This window comes from Bombus flavifrons, chromosome 7 (genome assembly GCF_040668555.2).
Source record: "Bombus flavifrons isolate JBK064 chromosome 7, iyBomFlav1_principal, whole genome shotgun sequence".
Lineage (NCBI taxonomy): Eukaryota > Metazoa > Arthropoda > Insecta > Hymenoptera > Apidae > Bombus > Bombus flavifrons.
In genome coordinates this window covers 6072546-6084197 of record NC_138448.1, presented here as the reverse complement: position 1 = coordinate 6084197, position 11652 = coordinate 6072546, and the positions used below count along the sequence as shown (strand labels likewise).

Sequence of the window (11652 nt, the reverse complement as noted above, 5' to 3'; positions counted from 1 at the left end):
TCGGCGAGATCGGTTTGGAAGTTATCGAACCTCCCTTACGGGGACGACCCACTTTTACCGATCGACTAACTTACGTAACGTGTCTCGCGATACTTTTGCTCGCATTACGACGTGCTGAGTTCCATTAACGGCAATCCGGCGAAAGAAACGGCAAAACCCTCTTTGGGAACGTGTGGTAACCATCTCGTCGTCGTGTCGGTTCACGTGTCTCCGCGTGAAACCGGTAATCGCTGCTCCTTAAACAGCGGAACGAGAATTCCCTTCCGATAGATTGCACGAAAGAAGCAATCGCCTTCTACGTTCCTGATAGCTCGACGACTCGTGCGATTTTTATCTTCGAAGGAGTCTCGGAACATTTCCAAAAGATGCTAATTCATCGTATTAACTGCTTCGATCGATAATCCTTACGAGTTTCTACGGTTTTACAAAATTTATCAATTAATTTTACGAAATGTTGCATTGGAAATGATTTTAGATTTTCGTATCTAAAATCCTTGAAAATATTAGGTTGTTCTAAAAGATTCTTTCGGTTTATGAGGTAATAATAGAATTTATTACATTATATTATAAAATACACAGCATTTTTTGTTTTAATGCAAGCGAAACGTATCCTATGGCAGCTAGAGGATGTGACTGAGGATAAAGACGAAGACATTTGACAGACTAGGTTTCATATTTGTATCAAACATTGTATAAACAGATGAAGCGGCTGAGTGCAGATAGCGAAAGACACTTTTGGGTCAACCTGATTAAACGTCGAATAATTTTAGATTTTTGTAGGTGATAAATTTTTATTCGGTATAAAGTGAAAATTGCATATAGTGCGAAATTTTTAATTTTTATGTCTAATAAATTTGTACGTACTGTGACCGAAAACTCTGCGAAACTACATATCACAACGTCGACCACGGAACAGATTTTACGACCACTTTTCGCAAACCCGTCGCATCTAAATTCACCAACGTCGATTCCAAGAAGCTATAGAATCTCGAAGAATAGTAAAATATCCGGATCTTATCCAACCGGAAAATAAAATTAAACATTGATATAACGCAATTGCAACAAATCAGCGAACTGTATTGTGAAATTTTAGATTCGACGTTCTTATTCATTAAAAAGTCTATGAATTTTGTCGCTATTTCATACTATGCGTGTTACAAACTAATTTAAGGACCTACTTAATGGTCGTGTATTAGATTAAGATCAGAGTGTTAATTACCTCGACTGTATAGTACCGGAGTTTTCTCAATTTCTGCTTCTGACAGAAGTAGACCAGTTTACGCGTTTGATTGCCATAAAAATCGGGACGACGTCGCTCGATGTAATATACCCAAGGGCTTTATGGGATAACTCTTCGTGAATATATCGATAGAAACGTTCATCGACAACGACAGCTGACAAGTTTTAATCGCTTTATTCTAGAATTTTTTTCTTTCAGATTGAACGGTGCTCGATATGATAATACAAATTGATAGTTGTCGGGAAAACAAGAGAATAGCAAAGATAGAACGTCAGGAAAAATCCAAATGTTCAAATGAATCTTTAAATGGAAGATCGGATAAACGAGCGTAAAAATATCGATTTTGAACGAATACGCGTATTGGAATAGTCCCTTAAAATACTGACGAAGATTCGAGCAACGAAGAATACATGACACGAATGCGTGGGATCTGCACGTGTGAAGAATTGAGATCCGCAGACAATAGAGCGTGGATCTGTTTCGCACGGTATTTCAGCAGTTAAACTTTAAACGTGAAGCGTAAGGTTGAATTGGTATTTTGTTTCAGGTGGCCCAAAATATGGAATCTTAGATTTTTGCGGTATTATTGCACAAAGCTATTGATCTTATTGATCGCACGATGAAATATTTGATAAATATTTCCATAAAAAAGAAGGCTAAGCTATATGTTTAATATCCCTGCTATCCTCTGATATCTTATTTCTATAAAAAAATCGAGAATTTGCGATTATCCTATTTCTCCTCAAGTGACGAATCCGATAAAAGTAAAGAGTTCGAGAGGTCACCAGAGTTGACTATTACGAAGAGATAAGAGGAAAAATTTTTTTGTTTGTATAAACATATGGTAAAACATTTTGCATTGGCATTCGTCATACTCGTATCCCGTACTTCCAATTATCATGCTGCATCATCGAAGCGTTAACCTACTCGACGAATTCCACGAACTATCCAAAATTTGATACTCTTCGCGACATTCAATAACAGCCATGTCTCAGCGAATCCTACTAACCCTTCGAAACTCTATGCCTTTACCTTCCAATTCTCTATAACGTCGCTTTATATAGCCTAAACGAGTTTCCCATTTTCCCTGTCCCAATTTTCTGCAATCATCGATTTGAAACAACCTGACCCGTTCACGATCCATATTTACGGTGTACGCTCGCGTATCTCGGTCCGCTGCTAATCCGTAGCCAGGTCGTTAAGATGACGACGCGTTTCCGCAGCGTATGTAACGAAACGTAACTCCCTTTCACCCTCTGTTACGCCTGCTCGTGAAGCAGCACGTCGACGACGTGTACCTCGCTTAGAATCATACATATTTACGTTGCGCCACAGAGGAACACATCGACCCTCGAGTCTCTCTGGCTGTTTCACGAGGAATGACTCAGGGGCTCTGCGCCCCTGCGACGATTCCACGGCTGCGGTCGGGGCTGCGACGAAGCGGGGGTGCGAGTAACGTGCTGGTTCTCGCATGCATTGCGCAGGACGTCGGCGCCCTAGCGTCGTGATCACCCTCCGACTCGATTCGGTCGTTGTTTGCTGCCTCCATATCGCTCTTGGCCGCGTGGCGAAGACGATCGTGTATCCCTTATTTCGTTTAATTCAGCGACTCGTGAATTCTTCTCCATTTTCATGAAAATCTTGGCGAGAACCGAGGGCATTACTCAAGCAATATAATCAAGAAAGTATCTGTTTTCGAATCGACGGATCGATCGTACAGTAAAATATATATCACGTATACATGAGAGAGGCAGAAAAGGAGGAAGAAGTCGGAGACTGAATAAAGAAGCAGTGTGCCATTCTGTTCCCATGAACCTGTCGTTCAAGCAGTGAGGGGAAGTTCTGGTGGTGGTGGTGGTGGTGGTTGCGGTAAAACGTGTCCACGAACCTTCTTCTCCTTCTTCGCTCCCTCCACGAGCCGGTACAACAAGACGTTGACGACCAGGGTGAATAAAAGAGCCGTCTATATACCGCCCTAAGTTCATTCTCGTTCAACATCTGGCAATTTTCGATTTTTCTAAATCTAGTTGCTTTCCTACTTTCCTCTGGCTGCCCGTGGAAAGGTGGAACGTGCGGAGATATGCGCGTGCTATCGATCACACGGGCCGATCGCGCGGATATGTGATACCGGAAGTAGGTACGGCAGGCTTGACCTGCGTGCAGGTGCTCCACGGTGCGTACCACGTATGCGTACATACATAGGGGTGAGCAACGACAGAGAAGAGAAGGGTGAGCGAGAAGAGGCCGCGTGTCAGGGCCAGTCGTGAAGATGCACGCCACCGACGCCGTCGCCGCGACGGCGTCCCTGCCGTCATCCACGTCCTGCGTGACCGCCTCGAGGAAGCCTGGCTATGCGGTCAACCTCGTCCTCGTCCTGTTCGTCTCCTGCTGGATCGTGCAGGATCGTATGGTCTTCGGCATGTCCGAACCACCCGAACTTACCACGATCGAGGGTGAGTCTTTCTCTCAATTTTATATAGTTTCCCTTTCTTTTTCGAGTTTTTCGAGTGGATCGTGAATTTTTGATGGATTTCGGAAAAGTATAACGCGCAGGAGTGTATGTAGAAAGCACATAATAGAAAAATATATTAAGTCACGTAAAATATTAGATCGTGATCGAGAGTAAGCTTCTCTGAGTTTTATTTTCCTTTTCCCAATTCTTGCGAGTTGACCGTAAATATTTATTCATTTACGGGGATGTTAAACATATGATAATTTATGGAAAACATAACGCAGTAGACCATGCTCTAGTTTTAGATTTTTATTCGTAGATTTCAGATTGTTTTTCTATTTGCATAGAGCAGATGCGAGGCATCTCTTCCTTATTTGTGTTTCGTCTATTTTATAAGAGCGAATAAATTAATTATAAATTTGCGTAGATATCCGCAATCTATTCATAAAGATTCACGTTTAGGTGATGTTAAATCGTGCTCGAATTTTATTTTGTGGTAGAGTTGAAAGGATGATAAGTTGCGAGGAATATTCGCGGAGAATATGTCAAACTTGGAGTCTGAGGCAGGTTTTGTTAAGTGTACGTATTTTAGTTGGCGCTTTTGAGATGGAGGCAGAAGATGAAGTACCGTAGTAAGGAATACTCTTGATGAATATTCGAGTGATCTTGGAAGGTTTTTCGAAACTTTCCTCAATTATAAGATCACAATGACGAATAGCTTTCTCATCCCACGAAACTTTTAAAGTAAAAATATCTTTGACAAAAATTGATGTTTACTCGATTGTTTAACAAGAATTATGCAAATTGTGTGCACGTTCCCAAATACACCCTAAACTCCACAATCTTAATTAATTATTCAATTCTCTTAAATTATAGTATGCAAACACACCACGCAAATATACACGCTAATCTCTATAATCTTAATGAATTAAGTAATTACACAAATTGGTTCAAGTCTACTATAATAAAATTCTTATTCACACAATAAGTATTTTTACATGTATTCGTATTTTCTAATGGAATTTTATTTTGTCAGGTTTTACATCTCATTCTCGCACTATCGAATTTTTCTAGTCCTACAAAAATACTACTAAATAATAAAAAATTTAATATACTATATATATATATATGTAGGGGCCTAATTAACTAAGTATGTCAATGGTATAATAAATATCAATATTTTTTGCAACCATTGTATTTTAATACCACGATATTATATTCTAATAAATATTTAACAACTCTTCCATTTAACAACTTCTCTTGCTTTACTTGCTGCATAATAAAACAAAATAAAATGACAAAGGATTATTTGCATCCTTTTCTTCTCTGATAAGAATAAAGAGATATTCATCGAATGTTTCTATAAAAGACACTTGGCATTGATTATCTCGACTATGTCACTGATTGCATTCCACTTTCATCCCTTTCACGTTTTTATTTCCGGTCGATATACGAGCAAATATTATTGCAGCATCGACGGGAGACTACGTGTCGATCGATGTCAAGATCTCTCTGTATTTTAAGTCCCTTTGCCGGATCAATGAAATACGTATGCACAGCGGATATACAATAAGCCTTTTGCACGATCGAACGCGACTATTTATTTACAACTGACCCATATACATTTTACGAGCTTCCAAACTGTACCAGCAACACGATAATCCCTAATACATCCATATGAAATCCAAATGACTGTACTCACAACAATGCAAAAAACCGTAACGAATGTGTTGCAACGAAAAAAAAGTGCGACAAATGGCTGAGACAGCAATTGATTCGGTTCCACTTTAAAATTATTAAAGTACTGCGACAACGTTCAAAAAAGATGGCGAGGGAGATAATGAATGATAAATTAGTGGAAAACATAGGAATATTCTTTGTTAATTACGCAGTGAAGATTTTCGTAGTAAAATTGTCAAGTAGTGAAAAACAATCATTCAAATAATTACTTTTGGCAACGATTTTTAGCGACGACACATCTTCTCTCCCTTCTGTGCTCCTGTTGTTGTAGAATTACATTGACAAGTATCGTACAATATTCTACAATATCCTACATTCTGTTGGAAGTATATAAAATACGACTTTCGCATCAAAACGATAGAATTCTTACAGAAATTGTAATTTTGTTCTTCGTTTTTTTATTTCTTTTCAATTCGTGGTTTAAATCGACGTGTCGTGTTTCTTAGGTTCCTAACGTATCCCCCGACACAGGAAGCTTAATCCAGGTCGAATGAAACATACACAGATACAAATTATCCATTGAAAATACAAAATTCTCACGAAGATCGAAACTTGGTGCTTCGTTCTCTCATTTGTCTTAAATTCAAGCTCCAACTTGACCTGCCTTGCTTCTCTTAGGTTCCTAACGCGTGCTCAGACTCAGAACGTTAAAGTCAAACACACACAAGTAGAATTGATCCATTGGAAATACTTTGTTGTCCTACTTGTTTTCAATGCGAGCTTCAAATTGACATTTCTCGCATTCCACGCTCCGCGAGTCTGATGCGTTCTCAGACTCGGAAAGTTCAATCACCCGTTCAAGAGGTTCAGTATATTTCTTCCCCATCTGCCTGGTGCCCTCATTTGCGTTCTTATTTCCTGGACCAACGAGCTCGAGCTGCCTCTTTCCGATCGTTAAATCCAAGCGAATTGCACCCGGTAATATCATTCGCGTTCCTTACATTCCTTCAGGATTCGTCGATCTCGCGTTAATCTTTTAATCTCCAACCAGTCCGAAGGATACTGCCGGCACATTTTGGACGGAAATTTATCATGCTCATTTCCGGTCGTCGTTATCACTCCGACTTAGTAACCTATCCTTTGTATTTCTTGTTCGCATGTAAAACCAGCGAGCGTTCCTCCTTTTCCATCGTTTTCTACTACCTAATTTTTCATCTTCTATTTTATTCTTCCTTTCAATGTTCCGATAATAATTGTATTGCTGAAAAAATGCTGTTCTTATTAGTAGTTGGTAGATTGTGGATGTTTATGCATTCGTGGATCGGAAAATTGAAATAAAAGATATAATAGAGAAGAATATAGAAAATATTCAAAGTTTAATATAAGTCTGTTTTCTTATTGTTAGTTGTATTCATAAAAATGTAAGTTTGCGTAGATATCCGCAATCTGTTAATAGCTGGGACGAGATCTTTCCTAGAACCTATACATTCTTAGATACTGAAAAGGATGAAATATGGTTTGTAAAGTGGAAACGTAAAAAAGACAGCATTCGTTACGATTTAACCGTGATATTTAGAATTACCATGATAGTTGGATTAATTATTAATTCATCTGAGAAAAAAGATCCTGCTTTCCCAAAAACGAATACATTTATCACTCGGTTATCATTTATTCAACAACTTGCCCAAACACAATGCTTCGTATATATAATGGTTTGAAACAGATGTCAGAAGTAACGAGTCGGTTAGATTTATTCCTCTCGGAAGAACAACTCCAAGAATTACGCATTTCTCCAAGGAATTTATCACTGTAAACTTTTTTCAACTTGACTGAATTTTTAATAATCCCAATAGGAAGAGTGACGAGAAGAAAACTTAATCTCAATAGGAAGAGTGACGAGGAGAGAACTTAATCCCAATAGGAAGAGTGAGGAGAGGAGAACTTGTGAAGAAGCAAAGATTTGCATAAGGTTATCGCGAGAAGGGATCACGACAAGAAGGGGTAACGAGAAAGATATCATATTTTCACAGAATGTCGAAGTCTCGAGGAAACGTAATCTCCATCCTTATCGTTTGTCGCGTTTGTTGGATCTTTTTGATGCAGCAATTGCGATACTAAGAAGGTTAATATCGATCCTAGGACAATGGAACGCTTAAACAACGTTATACCTTATCTTTCTTTCTTTCTTACTGTCAATGAACGATTCTCATCGATCGAGGAATGTTAGACGCTTTGAAGGAAAATCAAGACGTTGAACTAGATACGGTGACTCATTGGCTAGTGGTTCAGAGTATTTGAACATTTACCATACAAAATTTTTATGCCTATATTATATCCGCAATGTAAAACATTTTGAAATTTCATTGTCACTGTGATGAGACTAAATTGTTACGATTATATCAGTGAAATTTGAAACTGTAAATCTGGGAACGTATGTAAAAATTAATAAACATATTTACTGCAAGTATACATGTGGCAAAAAATGAACCATGAATAGTTATTTTAAATATATATCAAGTATTAAAAATGGCCTCTCCGAATGCGAAGTCTTATTAAAATATAACTAACCGTTCAAATAATTTTATGATTTCTGCGAAATATGCATTTGCACTTAATACCTTGTACCTCGTATATCCATTTTCAGAGCTGTTTCAAATTTTACCATTATAATCGCGATGGTCGAGTCTCGTAACAATGCCAATGAAATTTCCACGTGTTTCGTATAACACGCATGATATATTCGTAAAAGGTTTCTATGACTCATGTAGAACGTAAACGTTTGAATATCATTTATGTGCAACGCGTATGTTCATTGGGGAACAAATTCGATATTACCTTTCGTAAAATGTCTTTAAAACATGTTTGATGGGAAATTTTAATAAAAGCACTTTTGATGGAAACGGGGGGAAATAGAATAAATCGCGTCTCGTTCGCTTTCCTCCGTATCGATTTCGAAGAAAAGCATTTCACGCAGGGAAACAGGCTTTCCTGGTCATTATTCTGCAATGCGCAACGGAGCACGATATAAATTCCCTTTCTCTGTTCTTTTTTGCTACTTCTTCTTTATCCTTTTTTTTTCTTTTTTATTATTTTCGCGAATGGCAAAAGGTCAACAGATCAGGATATCTCGATTTACGCGATAACGCCGTTTTTCTAAATGTATTTCCAATCGAAATATAGTTTCGTACATCCGAATCTATCGTGCCAGCGGCCACTATCACCGTACCACATGGTTTTGTGCAGTGTGGCCGTGGGCACATTTGCAAATTGCACAAGAATAAGCTCGCAGTCGGTCGTTGCAGTAAAACGTTCGGTTTTATTCATGTTGTCCGACGTTATCAAACCGTAACGAACGAGATACTTAATTAAATTCGTCTAATTTCGACGTAATTTACTGAAGATGTCTCGTGTTGCTTTCATTTCGGAAAATTGCCAAGGCCGATTCTGAGCATCATCATGAGTATCGAGATGTTGCACGGATACAACAGCAAATGCAAAGTGCTGAGTAACAATGAATTTCCATTTGATACTTCCATCCTTCGAAGAGAGCTTTGAAATTTGATTTCGAAGAGGAAGGAAGGATATCGTATTTTAAGCCAACCTTAGACTTTATGTACGAATAGACAAAAAGCGTCTGAATTTAGATAGAATATTCAAACTCGTCCCTTCTGTTCATCAGCTATACAATAGCGGATGTATAAAATCGATACGCTATGAATTTAAGTAACTTTTATACTAAAAATTTTTCGTCGTATTGGTAACGCCTATTCTGTCGTTTATGTATATTACGTTTATTTACTGCTTTTAAAAGATATCGCGTCTTTTTATATCTCCAGTTTCATAAACTTCCTTTCGTTACCGCTTCGTATATCTGTCGTTTATTCTGACCTTTACAAAATTTCTTCTCTTGTAACAAGAAATCTAATATTTTAAAAGCTTGCAGAAAGTATTAAAAATTGTACAAAAGGTAATCACGGAGCTACTCGAGAAGTAAAAAAATGTTGTCAAAAATAGTAATACGTAATGTTACCCAATTACCGCTTAATTTTCCAAACACTCTGATATTAATACACGTGCATATGACTCATGATATCCTTCCTTATCCTCTCAGTTTTTATCTTTCATCTTTCTAACGTGCAGTTCGAGGATATTCGATTGGTTTGAACGTTCGCTCGAAGCACTACCTCAAGATAGAACTCGATTATCGTGCAGGTGATTTCGCGACTAAGGTCACACGGGGAATGCTCTCTCTGCCGTATCATTCGGTATCATATTCTTGATTTCAAGAGTGGCTTCGTGCCAAGCTAACGCTAAACAAACCCTAAGCAAGTTCGCATTGGTTGGTTTAACTGAGGTATCGACGCGCGAGCATCAGGTTGTGAATAAATATTCGATATCAGCCTTTATGAAGCATTCCAAAGTGCGTGCAACGCGAACTATTTAAAAACTGGAATTTTATCAGCCGGAAAAATGTCTCATCAACTCTAAACACGTGGATCGATGTCCTACATACACGTAATCGAATACACGTAATGAAATATCTCGCTCCCTCTGGGAATGATAAGAAGAATGAAAAATAAAACGAAGTATTCGTTCGTACGATGATTAGGATAATTTTGAGAAAAAATATATTCATTTGAGGTGGATGCTTTGGGATTGATGATATCGTGCTGTATTTCCGGGTTAATGAAGCTGGTTCATGAAACTGTATGAATATGGAGACCGAGATATCGTCGACGTACATTCGTTTCCAACGCTACTCGTTTTTTTATTATCTCTTTCCCTTCGTCGATTCTTTTAACGTTACTTTTTAATTAATTCTGTTTCTGTGAAAACAGAGAAATCCTGCAATGTGTTTTATAAAGCAATGGCATATTAAAATGCGCGGTAAAATTTCATGTTCCCAGACAGAATCTCGTTGTAAAAATAGGTCAAGAACATGGAATAAAAGTTCTTCGCGTAAAGTTTGAATGTTAAAGTAAAATTATTAAAAGTTACGTTATCCTTTTATTTCATCCCCTCTAATTAATATTCTTTCCGAAAAAAAAGAAGAGAGAAATATTTTTTGAAAGTCTCAGAATCCCGGATAACACTTTCTAACAGGAAAATTTATGACGAAAGCAAATACTAAACAATCACACGCAGGATTACCAGTTTCCATTAACAGACCTCAAATGATACGATTCTCTAGCCTTTAATCCATCCTTTCTCGTACGATTCACGTTGACAAGAGTGCAATCGAATAATTAAACGAAACGGAGCGGTAATATGTGCCACGTAATTAAACATGGAGGCATTTAACGTAAGCCTCGCCTTCGCTAAATATATTCGGCCGCTACAGTACGCTGCGCAAGCCAATTAAATAGATTTTCGATTATAATCGCGCGGGACATTTAGGCAGTGGCAAATGTTCCGTGCTAAGCTCGTACAGAGTACGACGCGACGCCACGATATCGTGCACTGTCTAGCACAAACACGTTCAAACATTCGCAAACGAATATATACATGGTGACCTAGTATTAGTCAAACTTTTGTTAATATATTCTACGAGTATAATCAAGTAAAAAACGATATGTAAACATAGGTGATTTAAAGCTTTATTAAAGAAGTTACAACCACAAGTTAACCAACTCGTGAGTTATGCGATTAACGTAATTATTAGCTAAAGATGTTAACCATTCGATAGTCTACCAACTCTGATAACAACCTCAACGTGTATTGTATCATCTGCTCCGTAAGTTTGAAAATATTAGTAGCCACTTTATTTAATATTAAAACGCGATTCTTTAGTCATAAAGCGATATTAAAGTCAATTAATACGTTTTAATCCTGTGATCTTCGTGTATTGACAAAGTCAGGCTGTTAAATCCTGACACACCCCGTATACACAAACTTATGCAAATAGAAATACACACGCACAAACTTATACAAACATCTTCAAACATGCACAAATTGTTGTACGCGATTACAAGGCAGTTTCGTGACATTCGTGCGTGCGGGGATTACCTTGGTAAGAATTCTCGTCCCCCCCGTCGACTAATCAATACTAAATGATATTATATCGCTAACTATCACGACGTTGGCACCCTTGAATTTCTGTGGCGTAGAGTTGGATAAGACTGCCGTTTGTCGTAGAGAGTGCGTTCAATGGACAATTAGATGACTCATCATCGCACCTTTGTGTCAACGTAATTGCACAGGCCAGCCACTCGTCGTCGATATCTCCTGTCGGAGGGAACGAGATCATGCAAGAAAATGATGATAAAACTACAATACCTCT

General features: G+C 38.1%; 2 protein-coding genes across 8 annotated transcripts in view; one reads left to right on the top strand and one right to left on the bottom strand.

The window, feature by feature from the left end:
- Positions 1–11652, bottom strand: part of TORIP (Torsin interacting protein) — a 50557-nt gene that overhangs the window by 18305 nt on the left and 20600 nt on the right. The window lies entirely within an intron of this gene.
- jus (EB domain-containing julius seizure protein) overlaps positions 2747–11652 on the top strand; it is a 45384-nt gene continuing 36478 nt past the window's right edge. For 2 of the 7 annotated variants that reach the window (XM_069116137.1, XM_069116139.1), the window contains exons 1-2: positions 2747–3186; positions 3268–3693. In XM_069116137.1, the coding sequence (XP_068972238.1) occupies positions 3510–3693 (184 nt within the window). In that variant the 5' untranslated portion in view covers positions 2747–3186; positions 3268–3509. Of the gene's footprint in view, positions 3694–11652 lie in introns of all 7 variants that reach the window. The other 5 variants (XR_011173501.1, XM_069116140.1, XR_011173500.1 and 2 more) reach the window with 4 other exon arrangements.